The 26,608-nt window shown below is 41.0% G+C and overlaps 1 protein-coding gene across 2 annotated transcripts in view; it reads left to right on the forward strand.

The window, feature by feature from the left end:
• Positions 1-26,608, forward strand: part of LOC114665943 (son of sevenless homolog 1-like) — a 143,326-nt gene that overhangs the window by 45,786 nt on the left and 70,932 nt on the right. For both annotated transcript variants that reach the window (XM_028820610.2, XM_028820611.2), the window contains exons 3-7: positions 12,688-12,819; positions 14,429-14,593; positions 17,607-17,816; positions 24,013-24,156; positions 24,326-24,436. In XM_028820610.2, the coding sequence (XP_028676443.1) occupies positions 12,688-12,819; positions 14,429-14,593; positions 17,607-17,816; positions 24,013-24,156; positions 24,326-24,436 (762 nt within the window). The remainder of the gene's footprint in view (positions 1-12,687; positions 12,820-14,428; positions 14,594-17,606; positions 17,817-24,012; positions 24,157-24,325; positions 24,437-26,608) is intronic.

The following is a 26,608-nucleotide window of genomic DNA, read 5'->3' on the forward strand; positions in this document are numbered from 1 at the left end:
AAAAGATAACCTGTGGATATGACGCTGAGCACATGCACTCAACTTTTTTGGTCAACCATGGCGAGGCCTGTTCTGAGTGGAACCTGTCCTGTTAAACCGCTGCATGGTCTTGGCCAGTGTGCTGCAGCTCAGTTTCAGGGTGTTGGCAATCTTCTTATAGCCGAGGCCATCTTTATGTAGAGCAACAATTCTTGTTTTCAGATCCTCAGAGAGTTCTTTGCCATGAGGTGCCATGTTGAACTTCCAGTGACCAGTATGAGAGAGTGTGAGAGTTATAACACTAAATTTAACACACCTGAGACCTTGTAACACGAACGAGTCACATGACATCGGGGAGGGAAAATGGCTTATTGGGCACAATTTGGACATTTTTCACTTAGGGGTGTATTCACTTTTGTTGCCAGCGATTTAGACATTAATGGCTGTGTGTTGAGTTATTTTGAGGGGACAGCAAATTTACACTGTTATACAAGCTGTACACGGACTACTTAACATTGTGTCAAAGTGCCATATCTTTAGTGCTGTCCCATGAAATGATATCATAAAATATTTACAAAAATGTGAGGGGTGTACTCAGTTTTGTGAGATACTGTATAAATCTGATGTTTTTGTCAGATTATTTATATTTATTAAAAAGACCAGTGACCCCTGAGGCATAATGACCCCAAGGAACGCCACTTTTAACATCACCTAGTCCATCTCACCATTGCCTTTTGTTTCCTTTGTTTGAGCCAGTTTTGTACCCACCTACAGTCTATGCCCTGGTTTGCCACTCTTAACCCTGACACCATACTTAGTCTATCTTGGTCTGTTTTTCTTCCTTTTTAGGGATGAAGGGATTTGTTAAAAAGGAACAAGAGGCTCAAAGTCAAATTTCCTGTGTCTTAAAGAAACACTCCACAAGAAAATGATATTTATATTTATATATATTTATATAATACTAGACAAAGAGCCCGTTTCGACAACGTAAGATGAAACGGGCACGAGTTTGTGACAGCAGTGTACGAAGAACAAATGATAAGTAACGAAGAAGTTGTTTTGTAATGATTGTAGTCCGCTTTACTCATTACTGTACAGGCTTGTACTATTAGTTGATGAATTTTCCAGGCCTATAGTATAATATTGAATGATGAATGTTCCAGTACAATATGGAATAGTAATAAGTATAAGCACCACAAACCTGATATAGGTGTATTGAATGAATGCGTAATTGAATCAGAATGCATAATTAGGCCTCGAGCTGTAGTCGAAATCGCCTTTCAGGCCTCTAGAGCTGTAATCGAAGTCGCCTTTCTCTTTGAATTTTTGTGGCCGTAAATCCGGCGCCTGCTGCGATGTTGGGGTTGGATGTCGGTCTCGTAAGGTTTTTCGGGCAGCTGCGCAGAAGGCGACTGCGCATTCGGCTTCGGACGAACGTGAATGAGTGATTGAGTGAGGAGGCAGGCGAATTATGTATTAAGATATATTTATATTTTTTTATCTGTTACTTACCCCATGTTGTTTATAGTGATAGCCAAGAAAGAGTTTAAGCTCATGTTTTCATGGAGAATGGAAGTTACACACTTTTTGATTCAGTGGGCTTCAGCAGAGGCAAACACGTCCATTAAAAATTTGAAGTGTTTCATGTTGCGTAATCCACAAGTCAATTTTGCAGTCACATGTTCACAATGTCTAAAACACATCCAATTTTTTTTTTTTTTTTATATTGTTTAATCAATGGCGGTGTAGTCGCTCTCTGGCTAAGGATCTGCCTTGGTATGTATAAGGTTGTTGGTTCAAATCCCATTACTGCCAGAAGGAAATCCTACTCCGTTGGGCTCTCGAGCAAGTCCCTTAACCTGACAATTGCTCCAGGGGTGCTGTATGGTGGCTAACAGCCTTCTGGAGTTTTTTTTTGTTTTTTCTGTCCACCCTGGCCATCGGACCTTACTCCTTTCTATGTTAATTGATGTTGTCTTATTTTAATTTCTTATTTTGTCTTTTATTTTTCTTCTCTCCATTATGTAAAGCACTTTGAGCTACTTTTTGTATGAAAATGTGCTATATAAATAAATGTTGTTGTTGTTGTAACCCTGTGCTCTCATCTCCCAAAGTTCAGGCAAAAGTACAATTTCATCTTGGGGATTAACAAAATCTATCAAAATAAAAACAGAATCAAAAACACTTGTGGAAAATCAGGGTAGTGCATAAAAATGAAGCACAGTGAAGCAAATTTGAGCTTTGTAAATGAAGACAGGCCTCCTAACCATTGACTGAGAGAGGGAGGCGGGTCTCCATTTAAAAAGCTCGCTCCGTTCTGAATGCACATCACTTTGGTGCACTACTCTGATTTATTAAAGTTGTTGACCCTGTAGTTTCAATTCTTGTACCTTTTAGCAGCAATAATCTCAACTAAATGCTTCCTATAATTTGACATCTGTCTTTAACATTACTGCTGAGCGACTGAAGCCCACTCTTCTTTGCAGAACTGCTTTAATTCCAGACACATTGTGAGTGCTAACTGCTCATTTCAGGTCCTTTCTGTAAGGTTCAAGTCAGGACTTTGATTAGACAACTCCAAAACTTTCATTTTGTATCTTCTGACTTATTCATTTGTAGGCTTGCATTTGTATTTTGGCTCCTTGTCCTGCTGCATAACCCATTTATTCTTCATCTTCGGGTCATGGATACATGACTGCACATTCTTCCTTAAAATATTCCAGTACAGTGCAGAAGTCATTGTTTCTTTAAATAATGGCAAGTTTTCTGGGTCCTTAGTTTGCAAACCATCCTAACACTTCATTGTCTTTTAAAAAAACAGTAAAAGTCCAAAGTGATGATAATCTGTACATGTGCGTTATTTTATATTGCTCGGAGATGGGTCAGGTAAGTTGCCTGCTTTATTGCACATTTCCACTCTGAAAGGGCAATTATCATTTTTAGGAAGGTCGGGTTTTAGGAGCTGCGTGCTTCTCATTTATTTCTAAGTGCTTCAGAGTGAAAGTCTGAAAAGGGGGAGGAAGGAGTTACTTGAAATGAAGTCATTTCCCTGTAGCGAGAAGCTACCATTAGCACGTCCCAATTTGCTGCATCATGGTGATTCTTGGCAGCACTGGGAGACGGCTCTTCTTGGAATTAGTACTTATATTACGCTAGGGCAGCAGAAACAACCTCCTTTATAAAAGTAGCAATCAGAAGTAACATTCTCAGCTTATTGTATTGCTTTAGATTGACTTCATCAGTCAATACTGGGGATGAGAAAGTAAATGCTACTGAAAGCTTAGAGAATAAAGGACACATGTGACTGAGTAAAGGATATGAAAGATGCTGGTCCTGGCGCCCCTTTCCAGTTCAGACAGTCAACCTCCCCTCAGGCTTTAAGGTCCTGATTAAGAAGATCTTACTGGGTTCCAGTCCTATCAACTAAGAGCAAAGGAAAAAATGAAGCAAAAGTGGGAGTGTGATCGCCTGGAAAAATGTTACCTCCTCTGACAAATCTCAGTTTCTGTTACAACGTGGTGGTGAAAGGGTCAGAATTTGGTGCAAATTGTTTGAATCTGTGGATCCAGCCTGCCTCGTTTCATCGGTACGTGCTGCTAGTCTTAGAGTAATAGTCTGGAGAGTGTTTTGTTGGCACACATTATTGCACTTAATCCCACGTTTGTGTCATTTGAATGGCAAGTTGTGCCTAAATTAAGAAATTAAAAATATCTCTAAACAAAAAATGCAAACTGGAATAATTAATAATGTTACAGTAATGGTGCAGTAATTGCAATAAATTAAGAAATTAAAAATATCTCTAAACAAAAAATGCAAACTGGAATAATCAATAATGTTGCAGTAATGATACAGTAATTGCAATAAATTAAGAAATTAAAAATATCTCTAAACAAAGAATGCAAATTGGAATAATCAATAATGTTAGTTTGCCTTTTGCCAAGTGGGAGAAATTATTCTCATTATCAACCCGTGCATCATGTGATAAAACAGTCCTCTCCGAAAGTATTGGAATGGCGAGGTCCATCCATTTATTTTTGTTATAGCTGAAGACATTTTGGATTTTCAATTCAAAAGATGACTGAGACAAGAGTTTCCACCTTAATTCCCTAGTGTTGACCTCCAGATTTGTTAAATAAGAGATATTTGGGCTTCACATAATACATGTGAACAAAACTGGTTTACCTGTGCCATACTTGGGATTAACCATTTTTATATAACTCAGGGTTAAGGAGGTTAAGCTGTATAGAAGATAGCACCTTTTGAAAGCTGACCACCCAATTTCTTTAGGTAAGTAAAAGTATAGGAACATATAACCTCAAAGTAAATCACACCTAATATTTGGTTGCTTCTTCTTTGCTTGTAGTATCTGCACCAAGCCTGCAACTCCTCAACATCACCAAATGGTTGGCTTCTTCATTCATGATGCTGTTACCACAGCCGCTTACAGCTGTTGCTTGTTTTCCCTTCTGTCTCCTCTTCATGCTTAGTTGGGTCAAGGTCTGCTGATTGACATGGTCAGCTGAAAACCTTTCACTTTTCCTCCCTGATGAAGTCCTTTGTTGAGTTGGCAATGTATTTGAGTTCATTATCTTGCTGCATGACAAAGTTCCTCCTGATTCGTTTGGATGCATTTCTTTTTAAAACTGGCAGACAAAATGTTTTTGTAGATTTCTGAATTAATTCTGCCGGAACCTTAATGAGTTCTATCATTAGTAAAGATAGGTGAACCTGTTCTAGAAGCATCCATGCAAGCCCAAGCCATGACACAACCTCCACTGTGGTTTCCAGATGACCTTGTATGTTTTGGATCATTTCTGTTTAAAACAGGCAGACAAAATGTTTTTGTAGATTTCTGAATTAATTCTGCCAGAACCTTAATGAGTTCTATCATCAATAAAGATAGGTGAACCTGTTCTAGAAGCATCCATGCAAGCCCAAGCCATGACACGACCTCCACCGTGGTTTCACAGATGACCTTGTAGGTTTTGGATCTTTAGCAGATCCTGTGTTCCTTCACACTTTGGCCGTCCCATCACTTTAGCAGAGGTTCACCTTGGTTTCATCAGTCCATAAAACTCTGTTCCAGACCTTTGTGTCACATCTTTGTACTTGTCAAATTCCAATCCAGATTTCTGATTCTCAGTACTAGTTTACATCTTGTGGTATGGCTCCTGTATTTCTTCTTTGCACGGTGAATTGAGACCCCTTCACCCTTGCCCAGTGTAGGTTGTTGGTGATGTCACTGTCTGTTATTTTTGGGTTCTTCTTCACAACGTTTCTGTCATCACTGTTGTCGTTTTCCTTTTCTGACCCATCCGATGACAGTTTCCCAGTACACCAGAGGATCCTTTATTTTTCAGAACATTCCAAATCGTTGTATTGGCCGTTCCCAATGTTTGTGCAGTGTCTTTTTTTATCAAGCTTTAAATTTTAATTTTAATTTCAACATCCTGTAGACAGCTCTGTGGTGTGTATATTTATGAATCCCTTTTAACAACAAATGCAGCATTCACTGGTGAAACCCAAGGGCTTAAAGCAGGAGTTCCAATTCGGAGCTCTTTATTATTTTAACTGTCCATCTAACAGGACACACCTGAGTAACAAACAAATGTCAGTCACATGTTCCTATACTTTTACGCACCTAAAACTATGTGTGGTCTGCTACAAAAGGCGCAGCTTAACCTCCTTGGCTTTAACCCCGATTTATGTTAAAATGGTTAACCCCGAGTATGACACGGGTAAACCTGTTTTGTTCACATGTACTGTGTGAGGCCTGAATATTTCATCTAGTGGATAACATAACATCATTCTGTAAAAAAACAAATCATATATATTTCTATAAATTCTGCCACCCTAAGGTAACTCATCAATATTCATGAGTGAGGCAAAGCCTTCAACCAAAAAACACAATGGCTTGGCAATGAAAAGTTGTAAAGCCGTTATGGTGGGGCGGGAGGGTGTGGATGCACAACAATGACAGTGTGAATCGCTCATCACACAATGACACGGATAGTGAAATTGATGCATACGACACGGTCAGCCTGTACCACTCCCCGAGCTGGCACAATTATAATATGCACTGCCAGTCCTAGAGCGGCAGCAAAGAGTATTGGGGGGAAAAAAAAAGAAAGAAATGATTCGGGGAGCGAGTAACTAACACTACTTCACTACTGGACCACCACAAATACAGAAGAAACACCAGCGAAAGCAAAGTTGAGTTACAAGATGTGGTGGTCAGCTGGGGGCTGTGCCCAGTCGCGACACCTGGATGGACCTGGAGAGGAACTGTGCCTCCCCAGGACTACGAGAGGGCAGCCGCCCTGCCTGGTTTGGGGGCCACGGGGTTTGAGCATGGAAGCTCAGCCCTGTAATGGCCCGTGTCCTCCAGATGGTTGTGGATCTTCGGGCATTAGTGCTTCTGCCACAGCTGGAGGTGCTGGCGGAAGGACTACCGAGGACACCTGGAGTGCTTCAGGGTGCTCCTGCGGCACTTCCTGGTGTGGCGGAAGTGCTGCAGGAGCACCCGGAAGCACTTCGGAAGTCCATCGGAAAGCACCTGGAGCACATCCGGGTGGACATAAAAGGCACCGCCTCCCTCCAGTCGGCAGCTGCAGTCGAGAGGAAGAAGACAGAGCTCGGTTTAGAGGAGTGGAGGCGGTGAAGGACCGAAGAGGGCCCTAGACGAGGGTGTGTGGTGCAGGGGCACTGTGTGCGGTGTGTGGACATTGTAAATAGTTGGGCGAATAAATGTGTGCTGTTTGTGCTGTCTGTCTGTCTGTGTCCGGGGCTGGCTTCCACAAAGAAAATTGTTATTATCCTGTAAAATAAGGATTAGGACACGACAAACAAACCCCCTGTATACATCGTACCCCACATGAATCACGAAACGAAACAGTCAACAACATGCACCACTAATAATACACAAATGTGAAAAAGTAATGAAACCAGAGTCCTATAAATATTCACCATTAGGCCTGATCATCTATAGTCTGTTATGGCGAAGGATACGCTGAGCCGTACCTCCAGTTCTGAGAAATGTAATGCTACACAGTCCCTTATGCTGGCCCATCAGGTCCTCTCCTGATTGACTTCATAAGAAAAGCAAAATGATCAATACAGAAATGAACCCCGGGTTCACCTGACTTTTTCCAGCCACTTGAGTAGCTTTCCCCTCTTGTCGTTTTGGTGGCATCTGCTTCTCTCTTCTCCTCCTTCACCTTTTTCCCACCACAGATTTACATCTGGCCGGCTTCTCCCCTTGCAGTTTGTTTGGCCCTCCGAGCCGGGTGCTCCCTTCCCCATGAACCATTGGCCGGCCTTGCACATTCAGCCATTCCACCATCAACAGGATTAGGGAAAGGTGAAAAACTGTCAGTGACACCCACATATATCTATACAATACAAAACAATACAATTTTGTATAGAAGTGCTGCAATGGGCTTTAACAGGCCCTGCCTCTTAACAGCCACCCAGCCTTGACTCTCTAAGAAGACAAGGGAAAAACTCCCAAAAAAAAAACCTTGTAGGTAAAAAATGGAAGAAAGCTTGGGAAAGGCAGTTCAAAGAGAGACCCCCTTTCCAGGTAGGTTGGGCGTGCAGTGGGTGTTGTTACATACCGTTACAAACCGAACTGCAGTGATACAGTGAGGAACATAAGTATTTGAACACCCTGCGATTTTGCAAGTTCTCCCACTTAGAAATCATGGAGGGGTCTGACATTCCCACTGTGAGAGACAGAATGTAAAAAAATAATTCAGAAAATCCCATTGTATGATTTGTACAGAATTTATTTGTATTGCACTGCGGCACATAAGTATTTGAACACCTGGCAATCAGCAAGAATTCTGGCTCTCAAAGACCTGTTACTCTCCCTTTAAGAAGTCCACCTCTACTCCACTTAGTAATCTTAATTAGTAGCACCTGTCTGAGCTCTTTAAAGACACCTGTCCACCCCACAGTCAGTCAGACTCCAACTACTACCATGGGCAAGACCACAGAGCTGTCAAATGACACCAGAGACAAAATTGTGGACCTCCACAAGGCTGGAAAGGGCTACGGGGAAATTGCCAAGCAGCTTGATGAAAATAGATCAACTGTTGGAGCAATTGTCAGAAAATGGAAGAGGCTAAAGACGACTGTCAGTCTCCCTCAGACTGGGGCTCCATGCAAGATCTCACCTCGTGGGGTATCACAGATGATAAGAAAGGTGAGGAATCAGCCCAGAACTACACGGGAGGAGCTGGTCAATGACATGAAGAGAGCTGGGACCACAGTTTCAAAGGTCACTGTCAGTAGAACACTATGCCGTCATGGTTTCAAATCACACATTGCACGGAAGGTTCCCCTGCTCAAGTCATCACATGTCTAGGCCCGTCTGAAGTTTGCCAATGACCATCTGGATGATCCCGAGGAGGCATAGGAGAAAGTCATGTGGTCAGATGAGGCCAAAATAGAACTTTTTGGTCTAAACTTCACTCGCCGTGTTTGGAGGAAAAAGAAGGAGGAGTTGCATCCCAAGAACACCATCCCTACTGTGAAGCATAGGGGTGGAAACATCATGCTTTGGGGGTGCTTTTCTGCGAAGGGGACAGGACGACTGCACTGTATTAAGGAGAGGATGAATGGGGCCATGTATTGTGAGATTTTGAGCAACAACCTCCTTCCCTCAGTCCGAGCACTGAAGATTGGTCGTGGCTGGGTCTTCCAACATGACAATGACCTGAAGCACACAACCAGGATAACCAAGGAGTGGCTCAGTAAGAAGCATATCAAGGTTCTGGAGTGGCCTAGCCAGTCTCCAGACCTAAATCCAATCGAAAATCTTTGGAGGGAGCTAAAACTCCGTGTTGCTCAGCGCCAGCCCCGGAACCTGACAGATCTAGAGGAGATCTGTGTGGAGGAGTGGGCCAAAATCCCCGTTGCAGTGTGTGTGCAAACCTGGTCAAGAACTACGGGAAACGTTTGACCTCTGTAATTACAAACAAAGGCTTCTGTACCAAATATTAACACTGATTTTCTCAGGTGTTCAAATTCTTATGTGCAGCAGTGCAATAAAAATAAATTCTGTACAAATCATACAATGGGATTTCATGAATTTTTTTTTTACATTCTGTCTCTCACAGTGGGAATGCACCTACAATGGGAATTTCAGACCCCTCCATGATTTCTAAGTGGGAGAACTTGCAAAATCACAGGGTGTTCAAATACTTATGTTCCTCACTGTATGCATGCTGACTTTGGTCAAGTGAAGCTTCAGACACAAGCAAGCAACTGTGTAGCAAAAAAAGACAGTGATGAGGTGGAAGGACAAGAAAGATGTTAGTCCCCTAAGGACTATTCACAATGCAGCAGCTGTCAAGGTACGTGTCAGGGGACTTGTGGAAGTCGCTCAGCCTTGCCCTGTTTCAGCCCACAGTAACAGAATGGGCACATCGGTCAAGCAGATCAGGCACTTGACATTTTATTTTCTCATGCGCAAGTGTGTTAGTTTAAAAAAAAAAAAAAAACTAACAAAGAAACACTAGTACTATCCCATTTGAGACGCCAGGCTATGCATTGATGACAGTTTCAAAACGTCACATGAAGGATGTGGGTAAACATAACAGTAAGGATGTTAACACATTTAGATTTCAATTCCAGGAAATGAAAGATTAAATGTTCAACTCTCGTCTCATATTCATCTTTTGACGTCAAGTCTAAATGTCTTCAGTGTAATGCGGGAAATTCAAAACTATTACAGTACTCTACTATTGCAAATCCCACCAGAGCCCCCCCCCCCCACGCACCCCCATCCCACCTGTGCTGCTTGTGCTCATTTTAAGTGGATCACATGGTTGTAACAGTGCTGCACTCTCACTCTATGGGAAGTTTGGGAGTTAACAATGTCTCATGTCCACACTTTGATCTTTTCTCATGCATTTGTAATTCTTAGTTTACTGTTACTTTACTTGAGCCTCGCGGAGTCAATGGAGGCTCCTCTGGGCGAGGAGTCTGAGTGTCTGGGCTTACAAGTGTCCTGGATTAAAACCAAAGAGCCAGGTCTTTAATGACCTCGTGGGCACGGCCATCAGCAGTGTGTCTGTTTGAGGAGAGAGTGTCGACCTCGTCATCGAGAGGTTTACTTACCTCTGGTGACTCTTCCTATGAAGTCAGTAGACAAATTGGGAGAGCATGGGGGGGTTCATGAGGTCACTGGAAAGGGGTGTGTGGCATTTCCAATATCTCTGCAAAAGGACAAAGATCCCAGTCTGTAGAGTCCTGTTGCTTCCTGTTTGTGAGACATTGACGCTATCCAGTGACCTGAGACGAAGACTGGGCTCTCTCCGGAAAATCCTATCCTTGGGTACTGTTGGTTTGACTTTGTGTTGCTCATGGAGTCCCGAATGAGGCACATTACCTGCATTGTGAGGGAGTGTTTGTTATGGCACTAAAGCCATGTGGCGCGTTTCCCCGAGGATGATCCGGCTCGTAGGATCCTTATTGTTGGGGACCCGAGTGGCTGGACCAGGCTAAGGGGTCGCCCACTTAACACCTGGCTGCAGCAGATAGAGGGTCATTTCCGGAGGGTGGGACTGGACTGCGTGTCTGCCTGGGGGGCTGCCAACCAGGATCCTGAGTTTTTTCGTCGTGTGGTGGGTGCAGCAACGCTCTGTACCAGTGCCCGCTCCCCGACGTGACTTGTTACTATACTGTGTATTTCCTGATTGGTTCATTCCAAGTGTAATTAAAAGATAAGCATTTTTTTTCCCTTTAAAAAATACAACGCATAAGAAACCCATTATGTCGGGGTAGGCAAAGTCGTTCCTGGAGGGCCGCAGTGGCTGCAGGTTTTTGTTCCAACCCAATTGCTTAATAAGAAGCACTTACTGCTCAAGTAACACTTCTCCTTTATTTTAGTTATCTTGCTCATTAAGATTTTGAACCTTTAATTGCTTCTTTTAGGCTTAAACAAAGTGAAGTCAAAGTCAAAGTGAACTTTATTGTCATCTCAACCATATACAAGTATACAGATAGATGAAATTGCGAAGCTCAGGGTCCACAGTGTGACAACATGAAGTAGAAATAAAAAATAAAATTAAAAATAAAATTTAAATTTAAAATTAAAACACAAACAAGACAAGACAAAGAAGTAGCAGCAATATTGACGTGTAGTAAGCAATATGAATGTTGATGCAATGTATGGTATTATGCAATCTAGATACATAAATACAGTCAATAAATATGTAATATAATAAATAACAGATAATACAGAAATGACCAGTGTATGATAATAGTTGTTTAAGACATGTGTAAACAATGACAAGTCAGAATGTTTCACAGCAGAAGGATATCAAGAGTGTGTCACGCACGCGCGCTTAGGGGGCCGCAGAAAGACCCGATGAGCAGCGTACAACAGTCTGCCAGGGGATGGAGACGGGGCACTAACCTTTCTTTCTCTTGTTCCTGCAGAAAGCCAGACGCAATGCCGCCTTAAGCGTTCTCAGGACGCCATTACTCCACCCGTAGCCACTTCTGCATTCCATCCCTTCCTCTGGTCTCACCCCGATGACATCATCTACCCATAAAACACCTCGGTTCCTCCCAGCATTCCAGTCACCAGCTTCCGGTCCCACCTTATTTATGTTCCCCTCTGTGAAGGGATGATTGTCTTTTGTTGGACGCACATCAGAGTATCTGACCGCTTTATTTTGCAGTTTTGACAGTATAAGGGGCCGGAAACCCCAAACCTTTATGCTTGTTTTGTCTCTTTATTACAAGTGTCAAATCCTTAAGGGTCAGCATGAGATCTTCAGTTCTTTTCTACCTGCACACTCGTCTTTACAGGACAGTGGCGTGCATGTATAAAAGTTCTGTCATTAGAGGTGGTTGAGGCCGTGTGGAAGATGCCAGGGGGCAGCATGTTGTTAAAGAGTCCGACAGCTTGGGGGTAAAAACTCTCCTGCAGCCTGGCAGGTCTGGCTCTGATGCTGCAGTATCTGTAATCTTGCTTTTTAATTGCTCCTGATTAGGAGTAATATGCAAATGACAAAAGAAAGCAACATTTCTCCATTTAGTTTATTTCCATTTACACCTGTGTGTGTTTATCGTGCACTGTTTGGTTTAATTAAGTACTTGGAAGGAAAGTGAAGGAGTGAGAATTACTTATCTGTTTTAAATTTCAAATCATTTGGATGACATCCTTAAAAAGAAGAAAAAAATCTAGGATATGAGAATGACCTGACATGGCAGAGTTAAAGCTCAAACAAGCCGGGAAATTAAATTATTGGCAAAGATTGTTTTCTAATTACGCAACTGGGTTGGAACAAAAACCTGCATCCACTGCGGCCCTTCTGGACTGACTTTGCCCACCCCTGCATTATTTGATCAAAGCATTACTCCAAATGCCACATGAAAGCAAAATGATATTTCTGGCCGAGTTTTGTTTTTTTGCTGTTCCATATAACAAAACGAGGAGAAGGAGGTCGGGGTTACATCATAAGTAGGTGAAATTGGGTAACAAATTTTCCTCTAACTGACATAATAGGGAATTCACATGACATTTCCCACTGTGCTTTGCATATCTCAGTAGACTGTTCCTGTACTCCAGATTTCCTAACAATTAACAATGGTTTCTCAGTCAAAAACTGTGCACGTGTAAATAATCTACATTGTTATGAACTTGCATTTGAATTTGGGTAATCTGACCAGCCATGTCTGCTTTCATTTTAGGAGCGAGTTCAGAAAAGCTTTCCCCATCCAATTGACAAGTGGGCCATCGCTGATGCTCAGGCTGCTATAGAGAAGAGAAAAAGGAGAAACCCTTTAGCCTTGCCTGTAGACAAAATTCACCCTCTTTTAAAGGTAATGAAATTTGTCCTCACCATCTGCTCCTTTGGATGTAGACTCACATTAAAGACACATTTATTTCTTTGGACCCAAGACCCTACCATTGTATTAAATACAAAAAGATCCAACACAGTGTTGCTGTTATCAGTCCAAAGCTTTTTATTTATTTAATTATATGTTGGTTTGTTTCCCACTGGGTTCTTGTTTTGCCTGTGGGAAATAACAGTATGGTCACGTTGACATGGGAAAATGCTCCCCACGGCAGTGTGTTCCCTCAGAATGCTGGATGGCATCATTCCTCTGTTGTGTTCCCCCCTGAGCATTCACAGGGTGGGCAGGCAGCCCTGTTGAGGTCCTTCTGAGCCACTGGATAAAGCGTCTGGGAAGACGGCTCCTATGTCCCCTGGCGGCTCCGTCTGTCGTGTAAAGGTACACCTCGGATGTATTGGAAGTACTCCTGGGTCTGCCTTCAAAAGAAGTCTCTCCCCTCCAGCCTGGGTGAGTCAGAGTCAGGAGCGGAGTAAGACAAAGCTCGCTAGAAGCGGAGGAGGATGAATTGTATAGGAATTGTATTGTGAAGAAATCCTGTGAGAGAACATTTATGAAAATCAGAGGAACAAGACAGAATACATGTGTGTGAATGAGAGGGAGGTCAGTGGAATGGTGAGGATGCAGGGAGTAGAGTTGGCGAAGGTGGGTGATTTTAAATACCTGGGATCAACAGTACAGAGTAATGGGGATTGTGGAAAAGGGGTAAAGAAGAGAGTGCAGGCATGGTGGAGTGGGTGGAGAAGAGTGTCAGGAGTTATTTGTGGCAGACGGGTATCACCAAGAGTAAAAGGGAAGGTCTACAGGACGGTAGTGAGACCAGCTATGTTATATGGGCTAGAGACAGTGGCACAGGAGACAGAGCTGGAGGTGGCAGAGTTAAAGATGCTAAGATTTGCATTGGGTGTGACAAGGATGGACAGGATTAGAAATGTGGACATTAGAGGGTCAGCTCAAGTTAGATGGTTGGGAGACAAAGTCAGAGATGCGACATTGTGTTGGTTTGGACATGTGCAGAGGAGAGTTGCTGGGTATATTGGGAGAAGGGTGCCAAGGATAGAGCGGACAGGGAAGAGGAGAAGAGGAAGGTCTAAGAGAAGGTTTATGGATGTCGGGAGAGAGAACACGCAGGTGATGGGTAACGAGTCAGGCCCTGATTCAAAACGAAGCAAACAGACTAGGAGTGTGAAAATGCCTTTAATACGACACAATGGTGGACCAAGGCTGAAGCTAATGCGTCAAACCAATAACATTTGTTGTCAGTCTTGGTTTAGAGTTTGTGCGAGCTGTCATGGTTATGGCGGATATTTGGCTATGGTTTTTGCCGAGTGTGGCGATGGTGTGTTGCCTCTGGCCCTTTGCATGGATTCTACAGAATAGTTTTAAATTGTCTTCATTAGATTAGAGTAGATAAAACATTATTAATCCCATTTTTCTTGGTCCAGTAAATGTTCTACCATAAAAAGTGCCTGAACTGTCCAAATCAAAGCTGTAACAGGCATCCATCCTGTCTTCACTTGTAGAGCAAAGCTGATAGTTAACATTTGATTTCTTCTTTGATTTCATGATTTTCTAGGAGGTTCTGGGATACAAAATCGATCATCAGGTGTCAATTTACATCGTAGCAGTGCTGGAATATATTTCAGCAGATATTTTAAAACTGGCAGGGAACTATGTACGGAATATTCGACACTATGAAATTTCTCAGCAAGATATCAAGGTGGCCATGTGTGCAGACAAAGTAAGTCCTATGCATTTTTTTCCCTCTCATTTTTGACAAAATAATAGATTTTATTCTTTTTGCTGTGGACGTCATAGATTATCCTGACTGATTTTTATTACCTTTTGTTTCATTTTTTTAAAATTTGTTATGAGTATCTGTAGCTCAGAAATCTACTCTCTATATCTAAAATCCTAAGCCTAAAAGTGCAACGATTTTGTGCAACAATTTTATGTGATGTTTTTTGTCTCGTTTTTTGTCACGCTTTATATAGTTAGGTCCATAAATATTTGGACAGAGACAACTTTTTTCTCATTTTGGTTCTGTACATTACCACAATGAATTTTAAATGAAACAACTCAGATGCAGTTGAAGTGCAGACTTTCAGCTTTAATTCAGTGGGGTGAACAAAACGATTGCATAAAAATGGGAGGCAACTAAAGCATTTTTTGAACACAATCCCTTCATTTCAGGGGCTCAAAAGTAATTGGACAATTGACTCAAAGGCTATTTCATGGGCAGGTGTGGGCAAGTCCATTGTTACGTCATTATCAATTAAGCAGATAAAAGGCCTGGAGTTGATTTGAGGTGTGGTGCTTGCATGTGGAAGATTTTGCTGTGAACAGACAACATGCGGTCAAAGGAGCTCTCCATGCAGGTGAAAGAAGCCATCCTTAAGCTGCGAAAACAGAAAAAACCCATCCGAGAAATTGCTCCAATATTACGAGTGGAAAGATCTACAGTTTGGTACATCCTGAGAAAGAAAGCAAGCACTGGTGAACTCAGCAACGCAAAAAGACCTGGACGTCCACGGAAGACAACAGTGGTGGATGATCGCAGAATCATTTCCATGGTGAAGAGAAACCCCTTCACAACAGCCAACCAAGTGAACAACACTCTCTAGGGGGTAGGCGGGCGTATCGATATCCAAGTCTACCATAAAGAGAAGACTGCATGAAAGTAAATACAGAGGGTGCACTGCAAGGTGCAAGCCACTCATAAGGCTCAAGAATAGAAAGGCTAGATTGGACTTTGCTAAAGAACATCTTAAAAAGCCAGCACAGTTCTGGAGAAACATTCTTTGGACAGATGAAACCAAGATCAACCTCTACCAGAATGATGGCAAGAAAAAAGTATGGGGAAGGCGTGGAACAGATCATTATCCAAAGCATACCACATCATCTGTAAAACACGGTGGAGGGAGGCAGTGTGATGGCTTGGGCGTGCATGGCTGCCAGTGACACTGGGACACTAGTGTTTATTGATGATGTGACACAGGACAGAAGCAGCCGAATGAATTCTGAGGTGTGCAGAGACATACTGTCTGCTCAAATCCAGCTAAGTGCAGTCAAATTGATTGGGCGGCGTTTCATGATACAAATGGACAATGACCCAAAACATACAGCCAAAGCAACCCAGGAGTTTATTAAAGCAAAGAAGTGGAAAAATCTTGAGTGGCCAAGTCAGTCACCTGATCTTAACCCAACTGAGCAGGCATTTCACTTGTTGAAGACTAAACTTCAGACAGAAAGGCCCACAAACAAACAGCAACTGAAAGCCGCTGCAGTAAAGGCCTGGCAGAGCATTAAAAAGGAGGAAACCCAGCATCTGGTGATGTCCAAGAGTTCAAGACTTCAGGCTGTCATTGCCAGCAAAGGGTTTTCAACCAAGTATTAGAAGTGAACATTTGATTTCCAGTTATTTAATTTGTCCAATTACTTTTGAGCCCCTGAAATGAAGGGATTGTGTTCAAAAAATGCTTTAGTTGCCTCACATTTTTATGCAATCGTTTTGTTCACCCCACTGAATTAAAGCTGAAAGTCTGCACTTCAACTGCATCGGAGTTGTTTCATTTAAAATTCATTGTGGTGATGTACAGAATTAAAATTAGAAAAGAGTTGTCTCTGTCCAAATATTTATGGACCTAATGTTTGGTATTGTTCTTTTCAGAATTTATCGAACTTTAATGTGATGTCAGATTTTCAGATTTTTATTCCATTTTTAAATTATAAACTAAAAAATATTGAAAACTCGCATCTCGCAAGACGAGACTTTGTGTCAAGAGATTTAACCACGCCTGGGGCCAGAAATAAGACAAAGAGTAGGACAGCTGCTGTACAGGCTTTTAAATGTTCGAAGCGCTGCACGAGATGCAGATCACACGGCAGCAGCAGCAGTAAACCAGCAGCTGATCAAGCAAAGAGGAGGTTAAAACAAAACAACTGTATTTGTTTCCCATTGTATCACCATTTGGGAGGAGCGACCGCGTCTTCTTGAGGTGTGTTCAGTCCCCCTTTTCACAACGCAAGCATCAGAGACGTGAAGTGGCTGGCACATAGCGTAAGTCGTTGGCGAGCAGGGGGGAACCCCCTAGTGATATCATAAAATAGCAGCAGTACAAGTGAAAATACATAAACTAGAGTGGACTTCGAAGCTACAAGATTTTATTTTTTTTCAAACTGGAGTTGCGTTCACCATTGTAGGCTCGTGATCATCCCACGTTTTCCTATGATTTAAAATCTGACTGCCAGTTACACGAGTGAGCGGACCCCTGGCTGTGTCCTGGCTCACACTTCAAGATGTCCTACTCAGATGGTGGGGCTGTTCTGCACGTTTTTTCACTGTAGTAAATCTGTTTAATGTATTCATGTATATAACCTTCAGTGTTAAATTACATACCGTTTAATTTTTTTGTACACAGTCAATCATTTGCACCCACTTGCAGCCATACCTGTCAGTCTTCTCACATCCCAACATATTTCTCAACTCTTTCCATAAACTTCTGCAGTTGTGCTTTCAGCTGACACTGACATCCTCTGTCATGTGTGAAGAATTAGCATGGCATCCGATGAGCTTGCTGTGCAGGCAGTGCACTATTGTAATGTTAAAAGTTTGAATTTATTTTCTTAAAAAGTAAGCTGGTTATGAAGAAGATTTAAGAATCGCTATTTGAACTTGTCTGCTTTTTTTCTGCTCATGGCAGGATACTTTTCATTAAATGGGTTTATTTTGATCATTTTGTTCCTTCTCTTAGGTGCTGATGGACATGTTTCACCAAGATGAGGAGGACATCAGTGGATGGTTACTTCAAGACGAGGAGCCCTCAAACTCAGGAGAGCAAATGTACTACGAGTTAGTGAAAGCGTTCATGGCTGATGTCCGCCAGTACTTGAGGGACCTCAACCTTATCATTAAGGTCTTCAGGGAACCGTTTGTCACTAGCAGTCAGCTTTTCTCACCTCATGTATGTTTCTTGAGTATAATGGCATGTTGTGTTCAATCTGCATGAAAATTCTTGAATTAAGTTGCCTTAAGAGCAAGCTTGTTCCTCAAGGTTTATAGATCACAGAGCTTGCATCTTTTGCTTCATTTTATCCATTTCTTTGCTGCCACGTGTTTCATGCATAAGCGTCTGATTTATTTCGATACTTGTACAATTGTTGCAAGGATTTTGGGGGAACGGAATGAGTTTTGATTGATGGTTTTTCTTGTGTCAAAAGTCCCATTAAGCCAGGGGTTCTCAAAGTCGGTCCTGGGGGCCCACTGTGGCTGCAGGTTTTTGTTCCAGCCAGATTCACAATCACTGATCTCATTTAATTAGCTGGGATTTCTTTCTTCTCCTATTCTACATTCAGAAAAGCGCAGCAGCATGAGTTTTACATTTATAAGAAACTTAGAAATTTTTCTGTTTTGGATTTAAATGCTTAACTCCCTTTTCATCTGATTTTGTCCTTTCTCTGTGCAGTTTGCTCCCTTCATTGTATCTTAATAATGACAACGAGCAGAGCAGACACCCAGGCATCAACACTGAATCGTGAAAGGCTGCAACTGCTTTAGTGTCAGATCCACTAATTAGTCAATAATGGATTAATTAAACCATTAGAACACTTAGAAAAGCAGAATGAAAATCAAGATGAAAATACAGTGGACCCTTGACTTACGAACTCAATTCGTTCACGAGGGCTGGTTGTAACTCAAGTTGGTTGTAAGTCAAGACTATTTTTCCCATAAGAAATAATGGAATACCCATAATGCGTTCCGAACCTCCCACAGCAACACTTACGTAACCTTTTCATAATTAAAAAGGGTTGTATAATGTGCATAATTTTCCAAAAACACCAATAATTTTTCTAATGTAATAACCAAAAAGCTATGAAAAGTGCCTAGCTTACCAGAAATAACAATTTCATACTGTACTCACCATTTAAGTTGACATCTTTGGCTTGCAGGAAGGGAGGAAGAGGAGAATGAAATGGAAGGTGGTTAAATCTTTTCTTTGTAAAATTGTCGAGATGGTGGATTTTGACATGCTGTACTTATTAGCGAGATCGGTCACACAAACTCCACTCTCAAATTTCCGCACAATTTCCTTATTTGTTTCGATTGTGATCGCTTTCTTTATCTTCGCTACCTTCTCTTCCTTGCTTAGCTTCTTTTCTAGCTTTTTTGTGACCATTTTGATAGCAGTTATCGAAATAAATTATATAAATCACTGCACTGACTGAAATTACATCCACAAACACATGTATATGGGTTCCGACTGACGCTTACGAACGCTCTCAGCCGTTTGTTTACAATCGCACAAGCGGATACACATGACCGCATTCGGGTCGTAACGCAAGACCATTGGTCATAATTCAAAACTAAAATTTTGGTCGTAAACCAAGTTGTTCACATGTCAGGCCGGTCATATATCGAGGGTCGACTGTAGTGTTAAAAACAAAAAAAAAATACATTATTACCTGTTTAGTACATTTTAATATACAGTAATCCCTCACTTATCGCGGGAGATAGGTTCCAAGGCCGACCGCGATAACTGAATTTCCGCGAAGTAGGGACACTATATTTATTTAATTATTTAACGTGTATTTGGACGTTTTTAAACCCTCCCTGTATTGTTTACAACCCACCATTTACTCTATTAAAAACAGGGACAACTGCTAAGCAACATGAAATCGGTAGATAAGTTTACACTTACTATATAGCGAAGTACACGTAGCAGCTTGTAGGCGGTCATGACGTCGTCGACCTTGTTGCAAAGATTCCTAAAGCAGATTCCATCCAGACTACTGCCTTATCACGTCCACTTGCAACTCGTTTTGCACCCTGGTTAAAAGACACTGCGGTCGTAGATCTTATAAGCTTTTCCTCCTTTTTAAATAAAAAGAATCGATGTCCTTCAGCAGTGTAGCTGTTCCCTTCCTTCAACATATCCAAAACTTTTACCTTTTCTGCAATCATTTGCATCTTCTGTTGGTGCTTGGACACGGCCCCTGAAGCATTAGCACGTTAATGATGAATGAGTGAGATGAGACATCCTGGTTAATGCAACACTCCGTCGCTGAGCTAATCAGCAGCACATAGGAACTTAACTGCGTGCTCTCATTGGGTAGCTTCTCAGCCATCCGCCAATAGCATCTCTTGTATGAAATCAACTGGGCATACCAACTGAGGAAGCAAGTAAAAAGACCCATTGTCCGCAGAAACCCGCGAAGCAACGAAAAATCCGCGTTATGAATTTAGATATGCTTACATATAAAATCCGCGAAGTCGTGAATCCGCGAAAAGTGAACCGTGAAGTAGCGAGGGATTACTGTATATATATATATATATATATATATATATATATATATATATATATATATATTTTTTTTTTTTTTTTTTTTTAACCAAACTTCGTTTTCTAATTTCTATATTGTTCCCAAAACACAGAACGTGGGAAATATTAGTTCACTTAATTAGCCCAGGAGTCCAATTAAAAACAGACGCAGGTTGGAACAAAAACCTGAAGCCGCAGTGAGCCCCCAGGACTGACTTTGAGAACCCCAGCATTAAGCGAAGAGTAACAGTCATAAGAAATGTAACCACTTATTCTTCTAACAAAGGAAGACATGGTTTTCAAAGTTAGTTTGCTTCAAATTATTCCCAGTTATCTCCTGTTCATTACACTCAGTCAAAAAGAAAATTAAAAAAATGAACAGTTGTGTAATGTAAAATATTTTAATTTTGGAAATATACGCAGTGTAAAAAGATGTGATAATAACCATTTCACATTTTAGGTATGATAAATATAAATGCACAGTCCTAACAAGAAGGACGTGCTTGCCTTGAATGACACAGATCATCAATATTTGGTGTAAGGTTTGTTGACTATAATATTGGTGGTCATACGGTATTTAGCCTAATTTGTTCTTGGTTGTAGTGACATTTGAACGTTCAGTTTCATACGAGTGTGTAGAAGCAAAGGGGGCTCGGACCCTACATTATTTTTCACTCAAGAGTCCATATTCAATGCAATTTTTCTAGCCAAAATTTGTCAAGAGGTAAACTGTTTTTTCAAATTTTTATATATTTTTTATATTTTTATTTACTTTTATATAATTTTTATATAACATCTGATTAGAGATCAGGCAATATATTATCTTCGTTCATAGATGCATTGTTCTTGTTTATTGAAATTAAATGGAGTCAGAACACACAAACACTTCTCTTGGGTCCTGAGTTTTAGGAAAATAGTGCTGAAATGTAATCAATGGCATTTTGTAAATGATCACAATAAGCTTCAGTTGGCTAGAATTGAAATCTTATTTTCTCTTCTGTGCCTCATTTGGTCAATTAAGATTTGAAGTTATCAACAAAGTTGTTTTCAGTTCATTTTATCCAGGGTTTAATTTGCTTCTTTGGGCCTTCTGTTTTATTATTATGGCTGAATTTTATTTTTATATATTTTCTGATCAGATAAGTGTTCAAAAGCTGAACAACAACATTTATTTCTAGAGCACGTTTTCATACAAATGATGTATGAAGAAAGGAAAAAATATAAAAATAAAATTAAGCAATACTAATTAACTTAGAATAAAAGTAAGGTCCGACAGCCAGGGATGACAGAAAAAACAAAAAAAGAAAACTCCAGATGGTTGGAGAAAAAAAAAAAACAAAATCTGCAGGGGCTCCAAGACCACGAGACCACCACCCAGCCCCCTCTAGGCATTTCTACCTGACATCAGTGATCTCAGTCAGTCCTCATGGTTTTCAGGCTTCACATGGAAGAACTTGATGATGGTGGTCATGTGGACCTCTGGCCTTTAATCTATCAATGCAGGGACATCACGGTGCTTTGATCAGGTGGTGGTGGCACAGATCGCCACCACAGAAAACCAGAAAAAGAACAGCAGAGAAAGTAGGGGTTAGTACGGATTGTGGAGCCACCATGAATGATAATGATAATTAAATGCATATACAGTATATCAGAGTTGCACTAAAATGAAGCTATGAGAAAGCCATGTTAAAATAATATGTTTTTAGCAGTGTTTTAAAGTGCTCCACCATATTAGCCTGGCCAATTTCAATTGGTAAACTCATATTCCAGATTTGAGGTGCATAACAGCAGAAGGCTGCCTCACCACTTCTTTTAAGTTTAGTTCTTCGAATAATAGCCAGACCCTCATTTGAAGATCTAAGATTACGATTTGGAGTGTAAGGTGTAGGGCATTCTGAGATATAGGATGGAGCAGATTATTGAAGGCTTTGTAAATCATCAGCAGTATTTTAAAGCCAATTCTAAATGCCACGGGCAACCAGTGTAGTGACGCTAAGACTGGTGTGATGTGCTCAAATTTTTCTTTTCCTAGTTAAGATACTAGCAGCTGCATTCTGCACTCGTTGCAATCGATTGATGTCTTTTTTTGGGTTTTCCTGAGTGGCATATGTCTGCACATTACCATAACTTCACATTCTCATCTGCGTCTCTGAAGAATGGTACAAAGGTCACCTGAAGTGTAATTGCAGTATTTGCCCCCTTCCTGATTTCCTCAATTTTTTTTTCTTGTTTATTCATAACACTTAAGGCCAAGTCACAATAGATGACTTTTCCAGCGATTTTCAATCGTAGCCTTCATTTACATCATCTTAGCCAGCCAGAAGCGGTCAATCGTGCACCCCTATAAAGATGATTGCCTAATGTGACATACCCAGCAGCTGAGACCAACTAGTCTGTGACTGGCTAGGATTATTAAATTTGAAGTCCGCGTTAATTGGAGAGGAGAGCCACAAACCAAATGCACAAACCACATGCTTAACTGGAAATACAATGCCTAGAATGTAGCAACCTGGCATAAGGAATACACGTGTTTTGAACCTCAAAAATAGAAGAGAAGCTTGTCAGTCTGATATCTCATATTGTACATACCATAACAGAATGGAAAAGATAATTAAAGGGCAGAGATTGCTGCTGAACTCAACTGCAGCTGCTAACCCTTCATAAAACACAGTGCCGGCTGTCAGAAAAGGGGCAAGCATGACTGTGCTGAAGGATTGGCGCTCAGTTGGTAAATGTGACATGGGCTGCACTTTTCAATCATGTAATATGACTTGGTGCTTCAGTGAGAGCAGTGACTGCGATTGGCAAGTCTTACTGACACACAGACTTGCACGATGTGACATGGGCTTAAATTGCATCTGATCTCCAAAAACATTTAGTATGATACAAAAGACAAACTGTATAAATTAACAATTAAACGATTGTTTGATTTATTGAAAAATAAAAAATCTGACCTCTCAAAATCCTGTGAATTTCTGCAATAATAATAAAAAAAATAGAAATCTGACTTGCACTGTCTACTTGTATTGGTAAAAAAAAATGTAACAAATAACTTATATGTTCAGTACAGTTAATATACACAACAGATACACGGTGATAAATGCAACGCTGCTTTTGTTATACTATAAAATTATCTTAACTATCAAAACAGACATCTGAACCTCTGGTTTTTGGTTTGGCTGAGCTCAGATCAGAGTGATGAGAGACACGATCAGTGTTGTGTCAAACTCTGTTGATTGCGGTTAATTTGTTTTATTTCCAGTAGCTGATTCAAGGTATTTATGAACTCCTGTACAGTACATTTTCACAGAAACACAGCTTAAGAAGCACCGGTTTAGAGGATACCACTAGAGGGCAGTAGATGGTTTTGGCAGAGGCTTATTTTAGCTTTCCCCATGCACTGACATTTAGAGTTAAAGCACAGAGGCCTCATGGAGTTTGGATGACGCATGGCACTGGTCACATGCATTCTATAACTGACCAGCTCAACCCAAAAGACAAAATGAAAAGGACACGGGTTGACCATTTCTAATGGCCCACAAGAAAGGAGGAGTTTTCAGCAGCCCGTCCCTTTCTGAATTGGCCAGTATGGAACTCATTTCATTTGCTCCTCTCAGATAACCTAATGTGAATCATAGAAAGGAGGAGAAAAAAAGGAACCTTTCCATTTTTTCTTCACTCATTTTTATTTATTTCAGTATTTTCTGGGTTACAAAGGCTAGCCTGTGTCATAACTAATGAAGCCAATGAAGTATTTTTAGGCAAACACTTGTTTCCACTTTAAATGTTGTAAATATCTATATACATGCTGGGGTTTTTTTTGTTTTGTTTTTTTTACCAGGATGTGGACAGCATCTTCAGTCGCATCATAGATATCCACGAGCTGACTGTTAAACTTTTGGGCCTTATTGAAGATACTGTGGAAATGACAGATGAAGGGAGTCCACATCCTTTGGTAGGAAGTTGCTTTGAGGATTTGGCAGAGGTAAGTAGCCATACTGTTCAGTTAACAGCCTCTTTATGCTACCAGAGGATGGCGCGGTTACTGCTCTGCAGTGGTGGTCCATCAGTGTAAATCTGCAATGAGATTCAGAGAGCCGCCTTTTCTTTTTCAATTATGAAGATTTTTGCTGAAAAGAACAATCCTGTTTTAGGAGTTGGCCTTTGACCCTTATGAAACGTATGCACAAGACATCCTCCGACCGGGTTTCCAAGAACATTTTCTCAGCCAGCTGTCAAAGCCCGGAGCTGCTTTCTATTTACAGGTATGTTTTGTGTCAGTCACTTTAGCTTAGTTGCATATATTTATTAGAGGCTCGCTTTAACATATTTATCTAAGGAACAATGGTGACATCTTCTAACTGGTGACCGCTCATCAGGTATGTTGGGAGCACTTTAGATACTGCAAAAATGTATCTTTTAACTCATTAACTTTTAAGTAACAAAGCTTTAACAAAGGCTTCTTTTGGTCTCCATAGCACTTATAAACATCAGTTGACCGGTTATTCATCCCTGTGCAGTATGGCATATTGACATGATGTAAAAATGACTGGCTAATATGAAGGATTCCTAGATCTTATACTAAATACTAGGGAGTCACCCCCTGCTTGCTTCGCTTGCCAACCCCCCTGGCCTGTGCTACGCACCAGCCACTTTGCGTCTCTGCCGCTCGTGTTGTGAAGAGGGGGGCTGAACGCACACCAAGGAGACACGGTCGCTCCTCCGAAACCCCCTCTTAAACGGTGATACAATGGGAAACATAGTTTGTTTTTTTTTTACCTCCTGTTTGCTCTATCCGTTGCTGTTGTACTGCGTGATCTGCACCTCGCACAGCGCTTCGAACATTTAAAAGCCTGTACAGCTGCTGTCTTTGTTGTCTACTCTTTGTCTTTTACTTCTGGCCCCGGGCGTGGTTAAATGTCTTGGCACAAAGTCTCATCACATGGGACGTGAGTTCTCGATATTTTAATTTATAATTTAAAAACGGAATAAGAATCTGAAAGTCTAACAACATCACATTAAAGTTCGATAAATTCTGAAAAGAATGATACCAAACATACCGTATTTACGCATGTACCACGCGCGCATTTTTTCCTGAAAATTAGAATTAGAAAATCAGGTGCGCGTCATACACAAGGAAATTTTTTTCTATAATGTTTACTTCTTCTGCTTGGGCTCTCTCTCTCTCTCACTTGCTCTCTCTTGCTTGCTCTCTCTCGCTCCGTCTCTCTCGCAACAAAAGAAAAACTTTCGTCATGCAACAAAAACAGAAGGGCATTTCAAGGAAAACGTGCCCTAAATGCTTCCTATACAATCACAATGCACGTCGTACACGGGGCAAAACGGTTTTCGCAATTTTCTTTGTAAAAATTAGGGTGTGTGTCTTACACAAGGGCGCGTGGTACATGAGTAAAAATGGTATATATAGTGATCCCTCCTCAATCGCGGGGGTTGCGTTCCAGAACCCCCCACGAAAGGTGAAAATCCGTGAAGTAAAAACCATATGTTTATATGGTTATTTTTATATATTTTAAGCCCTTATAAACTCTCCCACACTCTTATAAACATTTCTTACACAGTTATACAGCATAAACCCTTTATATTCTCTTAGATATTAGGTAAGATTCATTGAAATTATGTATGTAAACACACTGTTTATATACAGTAAAGCCTAAATGTTATTTTAAAGATATCGAGCGTCTACGATATCACATATATTACAGCCACTACGATAGACAGGCCACCAGCAATAAATACGTACAATGCAAGAAAAATTGTATACAGTAAAATGTGTGTACAGTTACACTAAACATACGTACATGTACTATTAACGTAGAAAATTAGTTATGGGTACTCACCAACAATGACACGACGATTTGTCTGATAACGATGAGTTTAATTTTAACAAAGGAGAGCATTACAGCTCTTCTAAAGGAGCCTCCTCAGGCTACTGTGTAGCACTAGTTGGTGTTTTGCGGGTAAGGAATATCGTGATGGGCAGTTGCTGGCGCTGCTTTTTCATTTGTTTAAGGAGGTGTTTATACCAGACTACTGCCTTATTACGTCCACTTACAATTCATTTCGTGCCCTGGTTAAAGGACACTGTGGCCGTAGATCTTATATTCTTTTCCTCCTTTTTAATATAACGAACCGTGGACTCATTGATGCCATAATGGCGTCCTACAGCGGCGTAGCTGTTCCCTTCCTTCAACATATCCAAAACTTTTACCTTTTCAGTAATCGTTAGCATCTTCCATTGACGCTTGGGCACAGCCCCTGAAGCAGTAGCAGGCGCAGATCATTTTGGAGCCATAATGAAGGGCTTGACTATGCACAAAGATAAACACAAAAGAGCGCAAAAGTTAACTCTTTATACAGTGAAACATGTTGATACTGAATGAGTGAGACAAGATTTCTTGGTTAACGCAAAGCGGAAT

The sequence above is a fragment of the Erpetoichthys calabaricus genome, chromosome 15, assembly GCF_900747795.2.
Source record: "Erpetoichthys calabaricus chromosome 15, fErpCal1.3, whole genome shotgun sequence".
NCBI lineage: Eukaryota > Metazoa > Chordata > Cladistia > Polypteriformes > Polypteridae > Erpetoichthys > Erpetoichthys calabaricus.